Source organism: Numida meleagris, chromosome 9, assembly GCF_002078875.1.
Source record: "Numida meleagris isolate 19003 breed g44 Domestic line chromosome 9, NumMel1.0, whole genome shotgun sequence".
NCBI lineage: Eukaryota > Metazoa > Chordata > Aves > Galliformes > Numididae > Numida > Numida meleagris.
This window is the reverse complement of record NC_034417.1, coordinates 14,195,368-14,219,711: the sequence shown is the minus strand read 5'-3', so window position 1 is coordinate 14,219,711 and position 24,344 is coordinate 14,195,368. Positions and strand designations below refer to the sequence as shown.

Here is a 24,344-nt window from a genome sequence, read left to right as displayed (position 1 = left end):
ATTTGTGGTTTACTGGTGTTCTTCCTTTTCCTTTTTTTTTTTCCCCCAGATTAACTGCTACACTCTGACATTGTGTATATTATGGTTATTGTAGAAACCTGTTTAAGAGATAATCTCTGCACACCAGTTTAATGACTGCACCAGCGTTTATTTAAAAGAAATCTGTTGCTTATCCTAGACTTAAATTGCAAGCCTTTTACAGCAGTAACACCGACTTTTAAGTGTCTGCAAAAAGGCATAAACACTTTACAAGGTTATAGAAATAACAGTCTAATATAATGTGCTAACTAGGAGGATGCAAAGGAGTCAGACTTGTCCGAGCATAAGTGAAGATACTGCTTGCTCTAGATCCCTGGTCTTTAATTAGCAATAGGACCTCGCAGTAGCCCTCAGATCACTCCTGATAGATGAGGCACTGCGGTTTTACTGCACTGCTGGTTGAGGTTATCTGTCGATAGTCACCAGAAAAAGGATTTAACCTTTGAAGTTATGTAAACTCTGGTGGCATGTGCCCTCTTTTCTGACATACAAGCTCAAAGACTCCTCTGATGATACCTGACCTGGTCGCTCCTTGCATTTATACCTCTGCTAGCAGCCTGGGTTTTCAGTTTTGAGGCATAGGAAGAGGCATACTCATACAGCACCGCTCCTTTATACATCACACTTTATTTCCTGCCTGGTCTTTGTTCAGCAGATGCATTAGTTCTGCAGAAGATCCTTGGGAAGGTAGTTTGCTTCATTTTGTATACATTTCATTTCTTACACAGAAAGTGTATTCATTCCCACAAATCCCAGCTCGCCTAAATCCAACGATTTAGCCAGATTCGTCTCCTTTGCTTATTTATTCTCTGAACCATTTATTGCAATTTCTCCTTTATTCTGAGTGCTAAAAATACATCTGGGTGCTGCCTGGAAGTCATCAGAAAGCCCGAAGGAATGGGCAACCTGAGTTTCACGTGCATTTCTAAGCAATGCATAAAGAGTGTTCCCCACAAATGGGGATGTTCTGGTAATAGGCATCCATAAATACAGAAATCTGCCGTTCCCAGAAGCAGTTGCAGAAGGAAACACTTACTAGTTCTATTTAGCCAGAACCAGGCTCTTCTGCCAAAAGTGCTATTGCTAGTGAGAGCTCAAGTTTATAATGACACCGAACAGGTGTAAACTAGAAGAACAGCTCAGCAGGGGGAAAAGCTCAACCAACTCCCACCCCTGCTGTAAAGTCTTCTCCTCGAGGTTCTTGTTTTAACAGGATAGAAAAGCCAGCTTTCATCAGAAAGGAAACCAAATACTTCCCGCATTTTCCACTGACTGAATTTCCTCTCTGCTCCTCAAAGTCTTGTTCTTCTACCAAAGCTCCTGGGAGCGCATGCCTTTGCATTAACCACTGCTAAGGGGGAGATGAAAGAAAGATAGAGTTTCCTCGTTATCCAGGTGGGACCCTCTGTCCTAATTACATGGAAAACGTGACATGCTATGCAAAATCTAAATCCCACAAATTAGTTCAAATCTCAGAAAGATGACTGTTCCAACAGAATGCTTATTGCAGAAGGGCTGGCAAACTCCCCTTGCTTGTATTTATTACTGCTCGGTTCAGAACGAGCCACATGATGTCATTGAAGAACAGAGTTGTGAAATTTCACATTCCAGACTAGAAACCAGGAATGATTCCCAGTTTAGGCAAATGACACAAAAAAAGATCAGTAAAGCATCCATGAGGGGAAAAAAAAAAAGGCTGGAACAGAAAAAAAACCCTGAAGCCATGTGAAACAAATTATGTTTGCCAAAGCTGACATATTAACGACGCTTTACTTCATTTGCTAAAGAAGTCCTCAGTATCTTCAGAACATGGAGCTAGGATTGCAAAATTAATTTAAAATTCAGGAGGAATATTTACAGATTATTTACATAGTAACAATCTGCAAATATTTCCTTTGGATACTGCCATTTGAAAGAGATTTTGGATGTCTTGCTTCCCACTTTACTGGCACTTTTAGGGATGGGACTATAAAGAAGCTTCCAAGCTCTAACACCCTGTTTGTTTCAAGGATAATCTGAAGAACAAGTATACTGCTATTACAAAAGCTGAGTCTTTTTTATGGCTGCAATTTATTGCAAGGTTAAAAAACTCGAAGATCCTACTACATTACCTTTGCAAAGATGGGGGCCCTCTTCCCTCTGCGTTACAGTTTTGTGATTCCTTTCCAAAATACTGATTCTTGCCACTGGTTTAGTATTCCCAGTTTTGGGGTAAACTTTCCCTCTTCTGGCTCCAAAGAGAAATAAATCACCAGAGGCATTAACACACCAATGACAGCTGGATCAGTTTATGTTGTCTAAAATTAGCCGAGATGCTGGGAAGTCCTCAGAAGATATTCTTCTTCCTGGAGCCTTATGCTTTGTTCTCAAGAAAGTCAAGCCATTTTCCATTGGTTTAGCCTTTTAACATCTGAAGAGGAAGTGACTACACTAAATACCTTGTACAGTTCATAAAAAAATGGATCAGAGCTGAGTTATTGCTTTCCTAAGAATCAGCCACTTGGGATTTCCACTGAACAGATGGGAACAAATCCCAATCTGTCCTAATTAAAGAACGAAATGAAATTAAATCGTAATTGAACAGTACCTCAGCATCACACACAACACGGTGGAATATAATGTTCCATAGCTTTGCAGAATGAAGATTTCAGGGAACAAATCCAGGGCTCATATAAGTCAGGAGGTCTCATTCAGAGAACTTCAGACGTGGCTCAAGCACTGCTGAAGTATAATCTCAGCACCAGCTTCATGAAATGTTCTGTATTTGGTCACAGCTGCATCTCCCTGACATTCCTAGAGCTCTTCCAGTGGAAAAGACAGGCAAGACAGGCAAAATTCATGCAGGAGGTACACAGAGGTAACTTACCATGGGACTCCCACTCAGCAGGTCCCATTTCTAAACACAGTCACGCCTCTGTCCCCACGTACGTCTAGACATTGCTGAGCAGAAATTACCTGGATGCAAGGAGTGCAATAAAATGTACCCAAATCATTAATCACCTTCACAGAGCGGCTGGTTAAACCCAATTATGTTCAGAACCAGATTACTGAGGATAGACATGGCTGTAAAGAAGAACCTTAGAAGGCAGGGGACAGAGCAAAGGTACAAATGGAAGTAATTGCACTTTGTACGTGGATAATACCTTTTCTTCCTTCTGCTGCACTGCTTCTCATCTGAGCACCAAAAAAATCCAACAGCACAAGCCTAATGCTTAGGGGGATCAAAACAAGCCTGAAAAATCCTGAGCTTTATCATTTCTAAACTGTTTGGAATATCTTTGACACTGCACATACTGGTACAATTGCACCTTGTCAAACTGTAGTGACAATAAATATTAATTCTCTGTGCTGGCTTTCAGCATAAATCTTAGTAGACTGAAATATCTGCTGTAGGAACATTAAAAAAAAAAAAGAAAGAAAGAAAAAGTAGCAATAAAAGTCAAACAGAAGTGCCAGATCTAGCATCCACCACTGCCTGGTTTGTGCTAGTCAAGTAACAGATGTTTCAGGCTAAGCATTTTAGAGAAAATTAGACTGATGCAGTCACACAGAACAGCAAATTCTGTTGCAAACTTGCAGAATATTTCGGGAATAAGTCTGATTCTATTAAAAAACGGATGTGAAACAAACTGACATGGGTTACAAAGCTTGCAGTGCCCATTAACCACTCCTGCACTAGAGCAGCAACGCTACGAGAAGATTAAAGATGAGCACAGGAAAAATGCAGATCCAGAAATGCTAATGTTTTACACTCAGAAAGGATTTTGTGCTGCCCACCATCCTGCCTCACCCCACTGCAAAGAGGGCAGTGCTCAGATCCGAGCAAGCTTAGAAGGAATCTTTGTGGTTCACCTGTCCTTGCACAAGGAACGCAAAAGGAAAAGACTTATGGATCAACGTGGGACAGCATCTGGTTTTTAGCCCTCATTTCTGCATAACCATTGGGCACTGAAGGCAGCAGTTATGGAGATTAGTTTTTGAGGGGAAAGAGTGCCTTTGTCTAGATGCATGACCTGTACATGACAATTCAAAGCCCTAATTACACCTATATGGGCAATAGCAAATGATAGGTGCATTTTTGGACCCAAAGCTCTGTGACAAGGCAGAATCAGTTCTCACTTTGGAAGCCCCTACACCTTTAGCTTCATTCTATGGCAAAGCACTCAGCTACAAGAGGAATGGCAACGTACGACACAGTGAAATCTGACAGAGGCAAAGCAGCAGCTGGTAAACATCTCACAACAGGCAAGGCCAACATCAGGGTCAGTGTTAACAAATAATAAATCATGTGAGCAGTGCTCACACCAATGTTTGGGAAAGAATCTGCATCACCAATCTGACCTCCTCCCCAGCTGGATTTTTTTTTTTTCTTTTGCTGAGCAGAAATAAACTGGGGTCCCATGCTGGAAACTGGGAAACTACACAAAAACAAGCAATGAAATAAAGCTGGAACAATGACCAATTCAGACAGTTTAGACGCCTTCTGAACATTGCACATGTCAAAATTTCCTCATACCAAAGAACTTCCTGCAAAAAAACACAGGATGCCTTTATTACAGAGTGGGTGGCATTTGATGCAGTATCCCAATTGGCCGGAAACTCTATGAACCATACATTATTTACTGCTACCTTTCCAACTGGACACTGTCAGCAGAACTACTTCTATGTAACCTTTTTCAAAGTTTATTGACACACGCACATAGATTATACCCTGCCATGATAAGCTTGAAGTATAGGCGGAGTTTAATAGGAAGGAAATCAGCTCCTTCTTCTCTCCTCCTCTCTCTCACTTCATTTCAGTGGCAACATGCCCTTTTCCCCAGACACAAGCAATTATTTTGCAGTAGTGAAACTTGTGCTAATCCGATACAACACGTGGCAAGCAAAACTAAGTTATGTCCTAGCAGTACCCTAGCATAGGCTTCCCTATTTATTCTCGCTTTCTGGCATAATGGCACTGCTCAAATACTCATCACACCTGGATTAATTTCACAGCCAGGACTGTGATTTCCATGAATCTTAAGAAAAGGACTACTGTCATTTGATAGATGTCAAGCATTGCCACATAAATTAAACTAGAACTGAAGTCTAGGCGATTAGCGTATTTTGTTGCTGAAGGCAAAAGAAGTAAATCTGTTTCAGTAATTCCTTCACTCTAACAGATACAAAATGCTGAATCAGCAACAAAATGAGGTTTATTCCATGAGAATGCCCATGCAAATGCATCGCAGCTTGAACTCTGTGATCACTTCATTTTATATTTGGACAGATGTTGCATGTTGTAATTAAAAACAGTTGTTATTGGCAAGGAAATGTTATTGGAATAAGGAGCAGATGAGTTCTTAAGGAACCCATAGGGCCACATTCATCCCTGGTGTTACCCCATTGACTTAATAGGCATACAAAAATAAAATTAGTCCAATCTGTGTCTTAGATAGATGTCTCCAGGGGAACGCAGGAGTGAAACAAGATCATTGAACCCCTTCCCCAAGACTCCGGTGGCACGTACAGAATCAGGCAAATTTTCAAACAAAATGTTTTTCAAGTTTACTCTCATTTTTGAGAAGGCTTCCTAAGTGGTGTGAATTACTACACATTTGAAAGAGAAAAACCAGTCACAGGGACAAAAGCCGCTTGAAACCCTCCTAGACAGCAGTCCCATGCAGGAAGGGCACTGTGCAGAGCCACTGTCACAGGTTTGAGTCTCAGGGAGAAGCCAGGCATGGACTCGTGACACACCTCAGTGGGCACCAAGGGATGGTGAACATTTAACACCGTATCTCTGTTTGCTTAAGCCAACAACGGCAGCGATTGCTAAGGAAACAAGAGCACTGTGAGCTCACCAGACAAGTAATAAGATCCAAGTCTGTATTTATAGAGCAGTCACTATGGATTAACACACCCTTTAACCGCATAGATCCTCACCAGCTGGCAAGTGCCTATGGCACCCTTTAAACACAGGAATGGTAGACTTACATAAAGCAGGCCAGCCTGGGCATGACATCTGTCAGTCGGTGCAGTGCTGCTCATGAAACTCAGCCTGCCTGCTTGGCTCCCAGCTGGCAGGGATAGCTTTTATCCTTCCCAGTCCTGCCTCACCCTTTCCTCCACTGTTGGTGGGAACAGGCTGTCAGCCTTTCTTCTCAGTGTCCTTCCTCCTTGCTTCCCACTGTTAAGAGAGAAAGGCCTATATGAGTCATTGAATCAGTAAGGCTGGAAAAGACCACTAAGATCATCTAGTCCAGCCATCTACTCACCACTAATATTGCCTACTGACCACATTCCTCAGGGCCACATCTACACAGTTCTTGAATACCTCCAGCGACAGTGACTCCACCACCTCCCTGGGCAGCCTGTGCCAGTGCAGCACCACTTTCGGAGAAGACATTTTTCGTAATATCCAACCTCAACCTCCCCTGGCACAGCTTGAGGCCATTCCCTCCCATCCTAGCGCTGTTACCTGGGAAACCAACCCCACCTCACCACAACCTCCTTTCAGGGAGCATATGAACAACGAGGTCTCCCCTGAGCCTCCTCCTCTCCACACCGAACCATCCCAGCTCCCTCAACCGCTGCCCGTAACACTTATGCCCAAGCCCTGGGAGCGGGGTCCCCATCCGCGAGCGGCTCAGGGCTGCAGCGGGCACAACCCCAGCTCGGAGGGCAAGACCCAGCGGGGCTGGACGCGAACCGCACCTCAGCCGCAGGCGGCGCCGCCGGAGCGCGGCGGGGGCGGTGCGGGGAGCGGGGCCGGGCCTCTCCCGCTCGGGAGGCGGTGCCGCTCGGGAGGCGGGCCGGGCCGGGCCGGGCCGCCGCTGCCTTCCGGGGCTCGGCTCGGTGGCGGCCGTAGCCGGCCAGGATGCGCTCCGCGGGCTCGCTGCTGCTGCTCGCGGCCTGCCTGCTGCTCTCGCTGCCGGCCGCCTGCGGTAGCCGGGAGCCGCCGGCGGTGGCGGTCAGCCCGGTGAACGGCAGCCGCCTGCCCGCCGAGCCGCACGGCGCGGCCGGCAACCACAGCCGGGCCCAGCTGAGCCCCGTGCCCGCGCTGCTCCGAGACCTCTCCGCGCTGAAGGCCGCCGTCATCGGGGCCTGCGCGCTCACGGCCGCGCTCATCGCCTGCCTGCTGCTCCGCGTCTTCAGGTACGGAGCGCCAGGTGCTGCCCGGCCCGCGGCTCCCGCTTCCCGGGGACGGGCCTCGGGCTGCCGGGCACGGCGCTGTGTGGGAAGGGGCGGTGGGATGGGATCTCCAGCCGCCTGGCAGCCCCCCCTGACAGCCTCTGCTGTTCATCTGCTCTCTCGAGCCTGACCTTAGGTAAAAGGTAAGGGTTAAGCGTCTCGTGGAACTTCTGGGAGGCCTCGCCGTCCTCGGAATTAGGTTTTCCTGCAATTTGCTTTGCTTTGCTTTGGAAGAAAAAGAAAAAAAAGGGGGGGGGGGGTTCAAGGCACTTTTTGGAGGCGTGGTGTGGATAGGTCCTCGCTCTGTTTCGGGTCCCCGTGGCGGGTGAGACGACGGGGCATCATTACAGGTTACCTGGAGTGAAGCAGATGGATCCAGGCTCTTAGCGGTGCCCACAGTCCAGGCAAGACACAGTCAGCACATCCCATCCAAACGTAAGAAAACGGTTTGCTGTGTTACTGTGAAGGAGGTGGCCCAGCGAGTCTTTGACCGTGGAGACGCTCACAGCCCGAGTGGACACGGTGAGCGTGTTTGGGACAGGGTGACCCGGAGAGATGCCTTCCAGCCTCAGCACCGCATGCTGTGCCTGCAGATGGGGCTGTGCCAATGTCCCTGGTGTAGAACTCACGCCAGGTATAGAAGACTTCTATTATTTTAAGTTAAGCTAAAGCAGGTAGACTTGGTTTAAGAAGGTCCGGCCCAAAGTAGGTGTTTTAGTAGATGGCAGTACATCGTTTGGAACAATGCTCAGTGCTCTCTCACCAAGCCCCTTGCTGTTCAGTTGGGTAGACGCTGATGGATGCAAGCTCCCATACCTGCTGCAAAAGTGGAAGAAGCTCCTGATGGCTCACAGAGCTGCGAGAAGGGCCGGTGGACGCAGGAAGCTTAGCAGAGGTTTGCATCTGCTCGGTGCTCGTCTCTGGTCCGTGCAGTGTGGTGCAGCCAGAGCAGGCCTGCTCACTCACACTGCTGAAGCAGGTTGGTGCTGGCACATGCTTGAGTTAGGCCAGCAGTCCTTGAATCTTATCTAACATCTCCTGCTTGGAGGAACAAGAACAAATTAAACTCGATTGCTTTAAAAAACCCGTCCTCCTGTTAGCTTGTTGCTGAAGCAGGAATAAAAATGAATATTAATCTCCATTTGGCACTGGTAGTGTTACTTATTATTTATCTCAGGATAGTGGCGGGAGTCCCCATGCTGTGCTAAAAGCTGTTCCTGTTTTGCAGATGACGAAGTTATTCCCTGTTCACTCCTAACTTTGGCATAGACGATTACTAACTTTCAGTAGTTAACACTGATCTGACTTCTCGGTATAGGCTGCAGGAAGGCGCCTGGAAAGCGGAGCAGCTCGCTCTCCAGGAAGCGGAGCTGGGAGGAGGTGTGCGCTGTGGCGGAGGTGACAGAACCGACTGAACAAGCAGAGTTTGCAGATTCTTCCTTGTTCTGTCTCAAAGCAGCTCCTTTGTATTTACACAGTGGCTGCAGCCGAATTCTCCCCTTCTTCTGTTTCTGAATTAATTCTGTGGTAGGAACAGCAGCGCTCAGATCTGTAGTATTATTAAATGTGGACTTAGAGACGGAGAGGATCAGAACTGACGTTTTTCTAAAGAAACTGACATTTAACTAAATTCCTTTTACGTATTGCAGTAGCTGGCAAAGACAACGCAAGGAAATCTGCTCATTAAAGTGAAGCGGGTCAGGAGAAGCAAATAAAGTATCGAAAATAATTATTTTAATAACATCGACCACTTTTCAGCCTCATACAGTTCTAATGGACAAACATTAGAATTAGCAAGTCTATAAATAAGTGCAGAATGAAAAGCATAAGTTTGTAGCCCTCATTCTTTCTGACCTTGAAGGGCCTATACCCTCTGCCTCGGTTTCTTCTGGATGTAAAGCAAGACCTTGTATCAAGGAGATCTGGCATAAGTCTGAATATTTCTAGCCAAAGCATGCAAACTGATAGCCTATGAAGACCTTTCCCTGTACCATAATCAGCAGAAATAGGTCCATGTTAAAGTCACATTGGAATGGTAGATGAATTATCCCATGCCAAAGTCATTGTGATGCAACTTGTCAGAGTTAATGTTGCATTAAAGATGTGTTAAGAAAGAAAAATCCCTCTGAGATCTCCCCTATGTTTTTTTAATCGACCCTGCGAGAAAAATGAGAAATGAAGCTTTTGGCTTCAAGAAACGTTTATCAGACAGAGCACTTGTTTATAAATAATTATCCCAGCTGGGAAATGAGACAAAAATACCAACAGGTATGTTTGTACCATGTCACACTTGTAGCTGACAAAACAGATTGGAGGAGATGCTGTTGCAAAAGAGATAAGGGATTTACCCTCAATAAATGTAAAGCTTTCCTCCACCAGAATAAGAGCTTTGTTCATGCCTAGTATGCTTAGTCAAAAACATTGCTTTTTTTTTTTTTTTTTTTGAAGTGTCATGGATTCCTATTAAAGAGATTTTGCTGGAATCCAATCTTTGATTAAACCTTCACTGTGAAATTGCTCTGGATTGCTGGAAGTAAATTATTCTTTTAGATACAAATTGTAGAGATGAAATGAACTATCAAGTGGCCAGATATTTTTGTCACCAACATTGGAGTTGTTTTTTTCTTTTTTTTCTTTTTTTTTTTTTTTACAATTTCATTTTAATGTATTTCTCTATATATTATTTACTCTTTTGTTGTTGTCTAACTAACTAGAGCACGGACAGATGGATTTGTCTAGCTTTCCAGCTCTATTGTTAAGACGTTTCGGGGATTCCTGTTCATTCCTGTTAGGAGTGTTATGTTCTGAATCCATTTGACAGTTGTGTGATTCAGAATGTGAATTACCCAGAGTGATCTGAATTTTCTTTCTGTCTGTGGCTGCTAGGGACCAGAAAGGCCAGCTAAGACATTGCTGCTCATCTGCGTGAGGCAAGGCCTAATTGGCTACAGCAATCGTATACTATTATTGTTACTTTTTTCCAAGTCCAGTTCTGAACCTTCTTCCTGCATCCCTGGGCACTGCATGCTCGCAAACCAAGATCCTTTCCCTAGCAGACCAAATTTCATGTTACTCCCAGTCAAATAGTTGAGTAGGTTGCATTCCCAAAAAGCACAGTTTATTGAAACAACTTATGAATAGTCTCTGCAGTTCAGTCAGACTACCTGATCTGTATTTGGGATTTTGCTTTTCTGCCTACGTATTCTAATATTTTTTTTCTCTCCTGGTGCAGCTCAGTTCATTTCATTGTAATACAATCCTTGGGATCAGCTCCCAGGAAACATCATGTTTCAGATATGGTCTACCAGCACATACAGCCATATGCCTTCTGGGAAAACTGGAGAAGTTACATCTGCTCAAATGTGCCAGCTGAAAGCAACCCAAAGCTGTAGGTGCAGAGCACCATCTGTAACAGTGTTTGCTATGTGTCTTGACATGCCCTTGAATGAACAAAGCCCAGGTTAGAAAAGGCTGCTGCTTACATATATGTTTAGAGAAAAGCTACCTGCACATTTTGTTACTTGTTGCTTTGCTACATTACTTGTTTCATTGCGATTCCTTCCTCAAATACCCTCTTAAGATTGGTTTTCCAGTAATTGCAAAACCAGTATGAACTACTTACATTGAGGAGAAAGGTTCAGGCATATGATCATAGGATACAAGACCCATTGTTCTAAAAGCTGGCCATGGCTCTGGGCCATCCAAGCCTTAACCCCAGAGAGTTGCGCTGGTTTAAAACTAATTATATCGTAACCAGATAAGAGTATTCCAGCAAAGAAAAGACGTCTGCCAGGAACAGGAAAGAAATCCTCACTGTTAAAAGGACTTTAAATGGAGGAAGAAAGAATACGCTAAGCATAGACTTGTGACCCCAGATGGAAAGCTTCATTTAAGCTGTGTGCAGTTTAGTAAGGGCCACAGAGAGAAGAATGACAAATGGGACATTTGTCCTGGGGCTCAGAGGTCCTGTCTCTGGTAAGACTTGATCTGAGCATGACAGCAAATTGGCAGAAGGAAGGGAGACGGGGTCCCATGCAATGCTGTCTTGGGTTCTTTGCAGCTCTGCTGTGAGCAGTCATGACGGAATAGGTTGTTTCTTGTTCTGGAATTCACTGGCATAAAGCATTTGGGTAGATCATAAACATTTCTATAGCTTTGTCCCAGAAAAGAAGGATAGTTCCTGAGAACGTCTCTGTCAGACTGTACTGGAATGTTTGAAAATACACACTAGCACCAGGACTGATGTATTTTAATTGCTTGCGGGTTTCATGGAACCACAGCAATGTCTCATTTAGACGCTCCTGAAGTTATTCCCAGTAGCTCTCAGATCCCTCTTATTAGCCATGCAGTTAAGCAATTGAGCACTTCTGCTTTTGTGGCCACATATATTCCATCTCGAGGACTTAGCTATAAAAAACATCTTTGGTTTGTGACAGAAGCACATGTATCCTGAGGGCACATGAGGACTTAACTTCATGGTTTAACTTCAGTATGTACAGCGCTACCCCGAGAGCAGAGATACCCAGACTGATCAACAGTAATGAAATACCACTGATCTAATTCATCAGCAACTAATAAGCCTGGAGTTTCCCCAGCTTAGTATTTCCATATTTTTTTTAACTCCCGAGGAGATACACATACTGGAAATAAACTGGCTCCAATTCTGCTTCCAGTACAGCATTGCTGCAGTTCTAGGGGGAAGGTTGTAGCTGGCTTAATCAGACTTCAAAAAACATTCTACTAAGAGAGAATAGCTGTGGCTTTTTTTTTTTTTTTTTCCTTTTTTCCCCAGGGCATGGCCTTCTACCTCTGCAGCTGTTGGCAGGAAGTGTAAATGGTAGATTAGAAATACAGAGACCTCTCTCTATGGGTCAAGAAAAGCATTATCTTTGAATATCAGGGTTGTTGACTAAAATAGATGAGAGGCATAAATAATGTAATGAATCAGTGAGTTGGCTTGGGCATTTACTCCACCACATGATGCCTCAGAACGAAGGATGAAGTTCTGCATGTGACTGGTGCTTGATCTAAATAGCCCCGGGTCAAAATACAGAGACACAAAGTCAGCATTCTGCTCCAGCGTGTCCTCCCTCCCCTTGCTGTGCGGTGAAGGGAATACATCTGATTTCTTACAGGCCAGACACCGGCGTGGTGTGCAGTGCCTGAGGCATTCCAGCCCAAGGGGAATGCAAATAAGCAACAACGACGGAGGCTGAATTGCTCAGGAGCCTTGGAAGCAGGCCTCCACGTCAGGTCCAATCAGTTCTTCTTCATTCTGTCTCAGTTAAGCTTTGCACTCGTTAAATCTGCCTTCTGTTAATGCTAGTTGGTTAGGGTGGGAGCAATACCGGGTCTCAAGTGGAAGGCTAATATTTCTGGCTACAGCTAGCTTCTTTTTCCTACCTCGTGACAGCTGTATGGCAGCTCCACAGTTGGGTGTAAAGCCATCAGGAGCTGTTACCAGCAGCTGCTGGGACTTGCACAGCACAGACGTTCCGCAGTACCTCCCTCCACCCCAGGCTCCAGCAATCCCAGGCACCATCCTGCTCTGCTGCCTCTGCACCCTTACTCCTAGTTACAGGAGGTGGCTGGAGTCAGACAGCAGAAGCAGCGTGGCTTTGAGTTGGAAGGCAGCTTTCAGCATTGAAACATGCACTACCACTCCTACCCAAATGGAATCACTCGGGGCATTTCAGCTTGTCAGTATGCCAGGGACATACTCTGACCACAGCTTCCAGCACTCTTCTTGTTTGCTTAAAGTACAAAAAACACCACAAAACGAATGTGGCTGGAAAACAGACCCATGAGGCCTAACATATCCTCATCCTACCTGAGAGGTCTCAAAAGTTCACGAAACATTCGTGTTCTGTAGTTCCTCCCCTGCACTACCCTGCTGACGCTGCTGCCTGCCTGCAGACAAAAGATACTGTCTGGTCCCACCCGCTGGATCAAGTGCTTTTCCTTTCGCATTGCTGACACTGATGATTAAAGGGATCCTAGTGAGGCCGAGCAGTTTTCATGTACAGCGGTTTCCCAACAGACAGGCTTGTTCTGCGTGTGTGCAGGGAGAGTCCTGAGGCTTTCCTTCAAAGTAAGCCTGGTTAATTATTCCAGTGTTGATGAAACCGAGGGGAGTTGTCCAAATGAGCCAGTGTGAGAAAACTGACCACCGCAAAACACAGATCCATGATAAATTAGCTAGGTGAAATGGAGTCGAATTCCTGGAGAAAGCCGTCTGCCTTTTGTGCAAACAGTTGCAGCGGCTTAGCCAAAAACCAGCAAAACTAACTTCTTCCCTTTTCTAAATGAATGCCACGGTTAAGTGAGGGTTACAGAGGATTAAGAGATAACTGTGCAATGAGTTCTGCTCCAGGTCCCCTTCAAAATGGAGCCCAAATAGACTAATTAATTGCTGGAGGCTAAAGGGTTCTAGCTTGCCATTTCTAAAGATAGCTATTCTGCAGTAATTGCTTCAGACGCCCCAGTGTTGGTGTTCGAAGATGAACTCTGCAGAATAAAAAGGGAAGGAGGAAGGCTGCCTCTCATTAGCGTGGGCCTGATACGCAGGCAGGCTCTTAAGTGTGGGAACCTATGGAAAGCCATTGCAATCCGTCGACATAAGGCGAAGTGCTAAGACTGCGCTTCGTTGGTTCTGACAGGTAGACACAGGTTAGCTTTCGTGTGTGTTTATGCTTCGCAGTGTGAGTAAATGATTCCTGTAAAAGCAATGCATTACTTGTAAGTTGAGACCTCCCTGCATCACTTAGCTGTTGGGTCTTGGCTGAGAAGCAGAATAATACAGACAAGTGCTTTCAAAAAAAATTTCAAGTGTTTAGGTTAAGAGTCCTACTGTATTGGATATAAAATGGCTTGTTTCAGCAACAGCAGTAATGGCACAACCCACCCGGTGCTCTGTGAGGTACAGCAGCACAGATTGCTGTAAGGATTCCGTGACAGAAGACGTCTGTCTTCATGCTTCTGCTGCTACCAAACAGGGAGGAAATGCAAACCGCTCTGTCCCTAGGGCTGGGACTTCTTTGTTCAGCCTCAGACTAACAGCCAGAAGCCATGCTTGGCAGAGGCACTGAGACTGGAGCCCTCAGCTCTCACAAATTTAAACTTCCTTTACTTTAAGCCCAGAAGGGACCACTGGAGTCAGCTCTGGCGGAGGCACGACCAGATGCAAGCACAGCTCTCGAGTCCCAGTCTCTTTACAATGACTACACCTTGGATCTCCCTTCTTTGTAACTCTTTACAAGGCATTTGTTCTTGATGCAGAAATAGCAGTGTTGAATCCAACACACCTTGCACGACATGCCAGGGCAAGGCTTCTTGACAGTGAAAGCGCACTCCTGACACGCTCTGAGCAGTAGCTGTGATTACCAGAAATTAGGGGTTGCTTGCTTGTGCCTGCACCAGCTCATGCTTCACAGTTGCTAGTTCTCTTTTATAAAAGGTTAAAGGGAAAATTCTGCAAAAACATTGACTTTCCTCCCTGAAGGCAAGCCGTACACATCAACACCTTCTTTAATGTAGGATCATGAAACTGCATAAGCAGCATGACCTTCCTAACATGCACTGAAGAAGAAGGTGAAGTAAAAAGGACCCACCCAATTCAAACTAGAGGCAGAGAATTAGCTGAAAAGGCGCGTGCCAATTGTTTGTTAATTGAAAGTAAGTGTTTGAAAATAGATCTTACAAAATCCTGGGATGCTCAGGCACTTGAGTGTCTCCATTTCAAAAGGAACATAAGGCTGTTGTGGGAGGAGAGGTGACAGGTACAGTTAGCTACAAATCACAGCTGATTATTTTTCTTAGCACTTACACAGCGCTGAGCACGGAACTTCTCAGACAAGGCTAAGGGGTTTTGCTGGAGGAGCCTTGAGCCAGGCTTGATAGCAAGAAAGGAAGAGAGGCAGGCTGTTTGTACCCAGATATCACCAATCCCTTTGCTCCTTAGAATGCTACCCGGAACTCCCTCATCTCAGTAGAGTTAACCTGAGCTTTCCCATTTAAATATGTTCTCTAAACCACTGGTTGCTTCTGCTGATTAAGCCTGTGTCTCACTTACTGAGCATGGCAGCAGCAGGACGCAGTGGGCTGCTGCTCAGTGCTAGCCCTGGATGCCAAATGATCTCTGGATTGTCAGCAGCTAAAAAACTGATGTTCATTTGGATTGCAGTTGACAAGAAACGGTTCTATACACTGACAGGCACAAATGGGAGCCCTGGAAAGACAGCTGGAGGACGGGATGCAGACTGGCTCCATGGCCTTCGTATCTGGGGAGGTCTTAAACAGACCGATGATTTAATGTTGGTGCTTTTGTATCTACAGGGAACAGCTTTATCCTCTAAGAAATACTGTATAGACACGAACCTTACCTCCCCACCTCTGTGTTTCAGGTCGGGCAAGAGGATTAAGAAGACCAGAAAGTATGATATAATCACCACTCCAGCTGAGCGGGTAGAAATGGCTCCTCTGAATGAAGAAGATGATGAGGACGAAGACTCAACAGTGTTTGATGTGAAATACAGGTACGGCTGTGAGCCCACCCAGTCAGAATTGCTCCTGAGCTCTTATTAGGAAAAGTTGTTCTTTCTTCTCCACTGGGCCTCCGTGACGGAGATGAGGCAATGACTGTCTCCCTTCTCTTTGTCTGAGCCTTATCACTCTCCTTTACAGCTCCTGTGCCTAGTTTCTCAGCACACATCTGCTCCATACTCTCTTTCTCTTATAATAACCACATCGCTACCCCGAGGCTCTCTCTGCCCTCCTCTTTCCTTTGCAGAGCAGCTCAGTAGGATACACATGCCCCAAATAGCTAACAAGGTTTAACAGACTGAACTTCCCCTCTCTGGCAGTTGTCGGCAATCATTCCTGTGCACTCACAGTGCCTACACGCATTCTAGAGGGAGGACTGTGTGTCAAGGGCTGCTTCTCCAGGCACTGCCAATGCAGTATGTCAGAGAGGGAAACAGTGGCAAATCTGCACTGACCTCTGGATTCAGATGTGCTGCAGTGTTGTTCTGTGACAGAGAAAGGACTGTGGTCCCTCCCTAACGTTGCAGCAGTTATCCCTTAGCAACAAACTTTCACTAAACGTGTTTGTCTCTTTTGAGATAGAAGTGATGTGACAACCTAAACCTTTTGGTGCCTATTCTGAGCCTGAGATTTATTACAGACACTTGGCATGTAATGATGTTGCACATTGATTTATGGCATGAGGGTATCTGCACCTCTTATTTTTATTTGCATCAAGCAATATGCAGCACTTGGGTTGCATTCTTAACCAAATATGGCCTACTCTAAAATCTGTCTCTCTTTGGCTGAAATAAGCTTTTCTAATTATAAAAATGCAGATCTTGACAAATCCTAATTGGAGAATTATCAGACTTTACTCGTGTTGCCCATCTCTTAACTTTAGAAAAGGGGACGACATAGTTGCTCTAAGCACTTGTATGCCAGCATGTAAAGCACACAGCACCGCATGTTCTGCTGGTCATTTTCAAAATAACTGCATTATTTCTCTGTAAAAGTCAGGCTTTAGTGGGAAGTTACAGAACAGTGAAAGGTATGAGTTGTGCCACTAAACGTAAGTAAACAGTTCCTGAATTAGAAGGCTCCTTTAAGTCCCTGACAGCCTGTTGCCATTTCTTGTAGCTGTTCTGTGTTTACAGTAATAATTTCAGGTTGTGCTGTTCCTCAAGCAGCTTGTTAGACCCAGGCTTTGTTTTGCTTGAAGAAATCTGTCTCACCATGCCCTCCTTCAACAGCCCTCCTTCTCCTGCCCTGCTTCCTCTTGACTAAGCAGAAATAACTGAGTACTCTCTCTGTGAACGTACAGTAGCAACATCAGAGGGATTTTCCAAAGACAGAGAACAGAAGGTTCTCCATCATGGCAGCGCTTCAGGATAAGATGTCCAACAGCAAAACGTTAGATGAACAAAGAGGAGAGCATGCTGGAACGTCTCTGACTCATGAGACTCGTGTAATCTGACATTGCTCCCCTGGAGCACATGCTGCACTGATGCTTTCCCAAAAGCTGTTTAGTGTTCGTGGGTTCCTTTGCAGTACAAATGGCTCTTCACCTTGTGTGATGCTCTGTTCAGAGACAATAGTGGGTTTTGATTCTTAGCCAACCTGTCCTCTCTTCATCTGTGGGAATTCCTCCTTTCTGCCGCAGTACAACAGCTATTAAATTCCATATTTTCTGAAGTGTTTGCCATGATAGGCATACAGTTTTAGCTCAAACAGAGCTGCCTTAGTCTAGAGGGGAATATCATCTTACAGACATCCCCTTAGCAGGACTGAGCATCAGAAAGCTTCTTTGAAGATCCATTTGCTTCGTGATCCCTTTGTGCCTCTCAGAGACTGCATCCCTGAACAGTTCCTGTCTCCTGTCAGCAGTAGGGGCTCTTTGCAACCATACATTGCAGAGTTCGTCCACTGACATTCCCCGCTAAACTAGTCAAGAAGTTCTTCATAGCTTTTGTGCAGAGATGGGAAGTGAGCATCTCAGATGTGCCCTCACTGTGTTGGTGAATTAACAGAAGACTGGGTACAAGCTGGAATTCCCCACCCCGTAAAAGAATAATAGTTAACTTTTGTCACCTAAGGCTTTATTTTTGTTTTTTTTTTTGCAGCTGGAGGCAGATTCCAGCAGGGTCATGTAAGGAGAGGTACCTAATGCCTCTCCATGGTTAAAAGGAGTTGTAAACACATGTGGGTAGCCATGTAACGGGAGCGATGGGATTGTTTTATGTGTTCGGCAAGTGCCTGCAGATTTAAAGGAACCTTTGTTAATTATTGCAGCAGGAAAGCCGCTTCCCCTCTCCTTTATATCAAAAGAAAAAAAAAAAAAAGTACAAACGTGTCAGGTGGACCCACAGAGTTGTCACTAGGGCTGGTGCATAAGGAATGGCCAGCTAAGAAACTGTCTCAGCTTGTTAGCTAAACTAAAGCAGCGCGTAATGAGCTGCAGCAACCTGGAAGCAGTTATGAGGGGAACAGAGGAGCAACAGGTGCCTCCTGGCAAGTACCCACAGGCTAGGATGTACTGTGGTCTCTCTTTTATGTGTTTATTTTTATACTCAAATGAAGGTGCCTCCTTGCCAGCAGTCAGTATCAGCTGTTTGGATTTATTCAATCAACCTGCTAGCAGCAGCACCCGCTTGGCCTATAGTACGACAGACTTCTGGCCCCTGTCTATGCTACCAGTTCTTGCCGTGGGGATTTTGGCAAGGTGCTGCTTCACATAAAGCACTTCTGTGACTGTACCATCCCAGGGATTGCTTTCAGAGAGGCTGAACCTCATTCAGCCCAGTGCTATGGGAGGATCTGCTGGTGCAGCGCTATGGCTGACCAAGAGGTGTCATTCAGATTTTTTTTTTATTTTTTTTTTAATTCTTTATTTCCTCATGACATGCTGGTAGTGAAAGATAAGCCTATTGGCTGGGCATATCACTCATTATTGTAACATATGCACTGCCACATCTGCTGCAGAAACCAACTTTCTGTCACTGAAACCTAGAATTTTCGAAGTCTCCCTGGCTCCAGAATGTCATATGAAATTAGTTGTATTCTTTAGAGCTGTTCATTGGTGATTTAAAGGCTGTAAAAGTACAGGGAAAAGAGTCCATTCTCCAGAAAGTTGTGACTTGCTATGGCCTTTGCCCAATGCTTTCCACCAGGAAAGCACCGTAAATATATTTAAAACATTGTGGAAATAGAATGAGGTTTCCAAAAAGTGAAGCAGTAGGGCCATGATGGACTGTGAGCATCATCCAGCTCAAATGTTACTCGTGGGCTCTAGGACAATTATGTGCTTTCAGATTCACAGGGCTGCTACCTGCATGGCAGTAAGGGGACACCTGAAGAGCTGACCTTGGAGTACCAGAACATTAGGTGCCTCCTGTACATAACACTTAAGTACGTTACCTCAGTATCGACATATTTCTCAAGCTGATAAACAGCTCATAGAGAGTCCCATTTCGAGTTTGTAGCATAAGTCTTTGCTGAGGATGATGTGGGTAGACTCTGGGCTGCTTTGTTTGGGGTCCTGTTCACATTGTTTAGAGGTATGCACTGACTTGTCTGTGTTTGGGGGAGTAATTAAGATCCTGAGCAATGTCCCCCACACAATGCAAACTGCAGTAATTAAAAGGCAGTTGGTGTCTAGCAGCAACAGGGGAGAAGCCACATACACCTCTCCAATTGTTCTCCTGCCGTTAATTTTCTTTCCTTTCATGCTTTGTCCTTGCAAGTATTTGTTTGCAGCATTACAGGAGGCATCAAAGAACAGCAGGCAGCGTAAATTGGGCTGCTGGATGAAGGTTGGTACATTTTTTTTTGAGGAGGCTTTAAGATTTGGGGCTCCCAATAGATCCCACCCTCTGCTTCCGTGGAACCAAGGAATAGCCACCTCCTTCCATAAAGCAGGCTAATGAGACACTTCAGATCTCAACCAAAATCAGTCTTTTGTGTGGAGACAAAAGCCACCCACTGCCTGTCTCTGACAAACACAGAACCTCAAGGGTGCTGGATTAGATGCCCCTTTTGCAATCTTACTGCAGTCAGAGGAAATGGTTGTCAGTGGCTTCTCTAATCCTGAGAGCACAATTTCTGTGACAAGAGGCTGAAAGTGTAAATCAGAGATTGTCACAGAGCAAAGATGCCTAATCACTTGGATATTAGCACCTCTTTGAGAAGCTTCACGGGAATGTTTCTTTAATATGGAGGATGGCTTTTGGTGTGTTTGCTCTGGTTTTGAATGAGGCATTGGGATAAAAAGTTGAAGAACGATTCTGAAATTATTACAGAGCTACACAAAGAAAGCAAACTCAACATAGAGAACGCCTATTTCTCGATCACCGATTCAATCTGTGCTGCAGAAGGCCAGAAATTATCCATGTCCAATTGATTTTGGACAATATGAATGGTATTGGTCATCATTTTCCATCTGTCAGGTATTTTTTCATGTTTTATGATGGGATTACATTTGCTGCACATCTTGGAAAATGAGTTAGATGGAAAGCTAAATCCCATCCTCTGCGTGTGCTCTCTCATCCCACCAATAGGTCTTGATTTTAAAACGTTCCTCTCCTATTTGCTATATTAACACTTTTCATCACCTTCTTGAAAGTTACACGGATTTTCTGGTCTTCTACACGATGGCACTGCATGATGCTCAAGAAGAGGGAAGTAAGGGGATCGGTGACAGGCAAACACCCCCAGTAAACTTCATTCATCCGTCATCACAATACAAGCAGAATGCTTAAGAAATAAGAGAAAAAGAGATTAGAACAGTTGCAAAAAGAACCGGTTTCTGAAAAGGTAATTAAACTGGTTAGGTTATTAAGCTTATTAACTCTCGCGTCATTCACTGGGGGATTTCTTGTCAGCTTCAATAGAAGAAGGAAAACAAGCACTGAATAAATTCTGTGGTGCCTTGTACATGAACGCTTTGGAAGCACTTCAGTAATCTGGGAGATCAGCGTCTCCTCTCCCTGCTGAAATGCAGCTGCTTGAGGCAGTGCATTCTGCTCCTGCTGTGCTTGCTGGGCCCAGCTGGGTGAATTTCACAACTGGTTCCTGCAGAGCCTTTGGAGTCCAGGCTGAGATGCGCCTCGTGAGAGCCCGCAGTCAAGGAAGAGCTCAGAATTTAAATACCAGAGCTGGAATTTTCCCAACCCAGATGTCAGACTGCTAAATAAAAACTGAAAGAAAGCCACAAGTTTTTCTCGGGGCAGGTTGAAGCCTCTGTCCCTCCTGTCAGCTAAGGGAAATTTCTCAGTTTGTTTTCCACATGGATTGCCATCTCTCCCTCTAACAGCAGCAGTACCAGCAAAGCGCAGAAGCATTTTAGGAACGCGTCTTCCAAAGCTCTCTTGAAAGCAGATAGATTTATGTGCAAGGAGCAGTGGCAGGCAGAGAGAAGAGGTCAGTAACATTTATGCACTCATCATTGGACTAAAGGGCTTTGGAGAGCTTGTGGGATGTTTTAGAGAAAAGATGCGCTGCATCAAAGGGCTGGCGCAGCACATTATTCTGGATTCACCCTCTTTTCAGGTACTGATAGCATTGAACTGTGTGAATACATCTTTATCACGGTTGCAGGGCTCAGCCTTTGATGTGCTCGAGTCTTCTGGGAGGCTCTCCGTAAAATATACGATTGCAATATTGGTGTCTTCTCTTTGAATACATCTTTTCCAGATCCTAACTGCGTGTGCAGCCCTGAACGGAGCGGGGCATTGTCTGCTTGTTAAAGCAACGTGTTTACTCTCAAGGGAGCAGCTGTAATGGATTTTTGGCAAGTGAAAGCCTCAGGCCTTTATGGATGATGCTAGGTGAATTGCACTGGGGTTTGTAGCAGCTTAAATTTTTTCTTCTAGCAGCAGTGACAGGTTGTGTATAAATGGAGGTGTATCATTTACCCTCATCTGAAGGGGGTGCAAATCACCGATTCAGTCAGCTGCTTGCTATAAATACAACAAGTTGCCAAAGCTTTGGTGCTGCTGCTTATGATTTCCTGTGGATCTGTGGCAGGGGAGGAAATACATAGTCAAAAAGCACTTTTTGTTTGGCTTTTGAAGGGCAGTTTCTCTGCCCTAGCACTTGTTACAGAGCACGCCACACTGCTGGCTAGTTCAGCTGATTATATGCAGGCAGTGCAGTCCTATGGGAAGGTGCTCGCCTCGTGCACAACAGTATAACAAGTTTCTATTAAGACTTTTTTCTCTCTCTTTTTTTGTGTTTATTCGTTAAACCCGGAAGCAATTAAAGCAGTAGGGTGTCAGCAGGAGAATCCATTGCGAGGAGGATAACCCACACGTGCTGGTTAGCAAGGGGCTGCACAGGTGTGAAAAAAAGCTGTTAGGTCCAAGGTGTTATCTCATGTGCAGTGATACAGGAGCCTCCTCCTGTGTGCACACTCCCTGCTCTGGCCTGCACAGCGGCTGACCACAGAATCTTTCAGCATCTAGGTATTGGCTGATGTGACTGCTCTTTGTTTTTTTTTTTTTTTTTTTGCTTGGTCTACCTTCTCCTGGCATAACAGTAACCTCATATCAGGGTCCAGTGTCACCATGGAAATGAGCTGCTGGAGGGGATGGATAGTAATCAGTGAATAACACTACCTTGGAGGCTTTTTTCCCCCCCACCATGCACATCACTTCTCACCTCTGTGAGCTATTTAATTGCAAACCTACAAAAGCACTAATTCTTTCTGCTTCTTTCCAGGTAGAGCAGTTCTGTGGAGCATCGGTGCCCTGCCAGGTGGCATTCTGTTGAGGGACCTGCTGAAGCCGTAACTGTGAAAGGGGAGGCTCTCATCTCTGCAGCATTACAACCAAACCACGCCTCATCTCCTCGAGGTGCTGTTTATATGGCAGGCTACAGATCTTCTGACCAAAATGTCACCATTCGGTTCCCTGGTTTCCAAACCACTATGTTGGAATGACTGGAGTTCCTCCTTGCAAACTCAGCTCTCTCTTGCTTTAAGAGGACTGCTGTGTCACTAAAGCACGACAAGATTGAGCCCTGTGTACTGACTTGCAGCTCATTATGGTCTAAATAAGTTTTGCAGACAAAGGAAGAGGAGGAAGATTCAATCAAGCTGCCTCAAGGACCGATTTTCCCAATTCAGTACTTTAGTCGCTGTTAAACTTTGCTCACTGTAGAACAGTTCATACTTTTAAATATTGAGAAGGGTATTTTCTTTCTGGCCTTACAGAAGTGACTTGTGACTTTAGGTGGTAAAAATTTAAGCCATGTTGAAATGCCATACTATGTTTAGTATAGGATTTTAAGGGGAAAAGGGTGAGAGGCTGACTCATGCTGAAAGTTTTCTTGACTTGCTACTGATTTTTTTTTTTTTTTAAACATAACAGTTGCACTAAGCTTTCATAATGACATTTTCATTGTCCCTAGGAGCTCTGATGAGACCAACAACAAATGAGACCACAGGGAAATAGGAGGAATCAGACGTGCCCTAAGCTACAACAATCTTGGATTAAAAAAAAGATATATTTTTGTAATTTTCTGCCCTTCCACAGGGAGTTGAAGTGTTTTGTACTGTTGTGCGTCCTACGCTCACTGTAACTCGTCTACCAATCATCTGTATTACCTTTTTTTTCTAAGCAAAGTAAGTCCTCACATGGAATGATTAGATTGCAGGAAGACCACCACTTACATTTCATGGAAGCCTTGTGTGAGGGATCTTAATCTGTAAAAACTGGAAGTTTTCCCTTACCACCTGCTTGGCAAATCCCATTAAACACCAAGGATGCATTTTGAACCATTACTCCCTGCTGTGCTTCATGCTGCAGAGGTCAGAGCTGTGGGAGGACACTAATAGAAAGAGATAGCTGCATCTGGATGGATCAGGCTAAGGAAACCACAGGCATGTACACTTTCCAGGCAGTCATTAGAAAAGGCAAACCTAACTGGTTTTGTTTCTTCACATTGTGGTTTTCCTTCAGAGTAACCACAGATGCAGCTCAGACTTCTCTTTGACATGCACCCTTGAATACCTTTGGGTTTTGCAGCTGCCTGGAGAACCTTGCTTTTCTTGGGAACCACGCATTTTCTGTTTGTCTTAGGATTGTCCCAGTGTTTGCTTGACTTACTCCTACAGTTACAACCCTTCAAGGAGACTGCAGAGTATCTGGCAAAGAACCATCCTTGCAGTGAGTTGCCTCCCCCCCCCCCCCCCTTGGTGGAGCTGAGGATTGCTGAGAACACTAAACTGCTTTGTCATGATACCATAACCTATGCTAGTTCTGCATGGTTCCCTTGGGTCCTGCAGTCCGTAAGAGGAGGTGAAGGGGAATTTTATTCCCCCAGCAGCCTTGTGCTTTCATCAGAGTAGCTCCCATAACATAGCTTGCTTTCCGTAACTGTGACTTAGCAAAGGCTTTGAGTACATCCCACTCAACTGGCATGGAAAAATCCCACGGGAGGCTGTCGTGTTACCATTCGTCATCAAGGCAATATAAAAATGCTTTGCTATTTTCATTCATGGAATGAATTTGAGTCATTCCACAGTACTGTTACTAAGCAATATTTCATGTCAGCTGCTAGGTGAGAGTAGAGGAACTGATGGTGGGGCCAAGCAGGTTGTCTCCAGGATGGTA

General features: G+C 45.0%; 2 protein-coding genes across 38 annotated transcripts in view; one reads left to right on the top strand and one right to left on the bottom strand.

Annotated features, from left to right (window-relative positions):
* The window catches only part of CHD2 (chromodomain helicase DNA binding protein 2), a 111,933-nt gene extending 103,985 nt beyond the window's left edge, over positions 1–7,948 (bottom strand). For 33 of the 37 annotated variants that reach the window (XM_021406892.1, XM_021406930.1, XM_021406895.1 and 30 more), the window contains exons 1-2: positions 6,297–6,458; positions 6,016–6,208 (exon numbers count right to left, since the gene is read on the bottom strand). The gene's annotated coding sequence lies outside the window, so the exon portion shown is untranslated. Of the gene's footprint in view, positions 1–2,905; positions 2,995–6,015; positions 6,209–6,296; positions 6,459–6,735; positions 6,815–7,567 lie in introns of those variants that run through there. The other 4 variants (XM_021406889.1, XM_021406899.1, XM_021406887.1 and 1 more) reach the window with 3 other exon arrangements.
* On the top strand, positions 6,844–23,921 carry FAM174B (family with sequence similarity 174 member B). The gene is made up of 3 exons (XM_021406941.1): positions 6,844–7,176; positions 15,615–15,746; positions 22,450–23,921. The coding sequence occupies exons 1-3, from the start codon at positions 6,899–6,901 to the stop codon at positions 22,451–22,453; spliced, it is 414 nt and encodes a 137-aa protein (XP_021262616.1). The 5' UTR covers positions 6,844–6,898; the 3' UTR covers positions 22,454–23,921.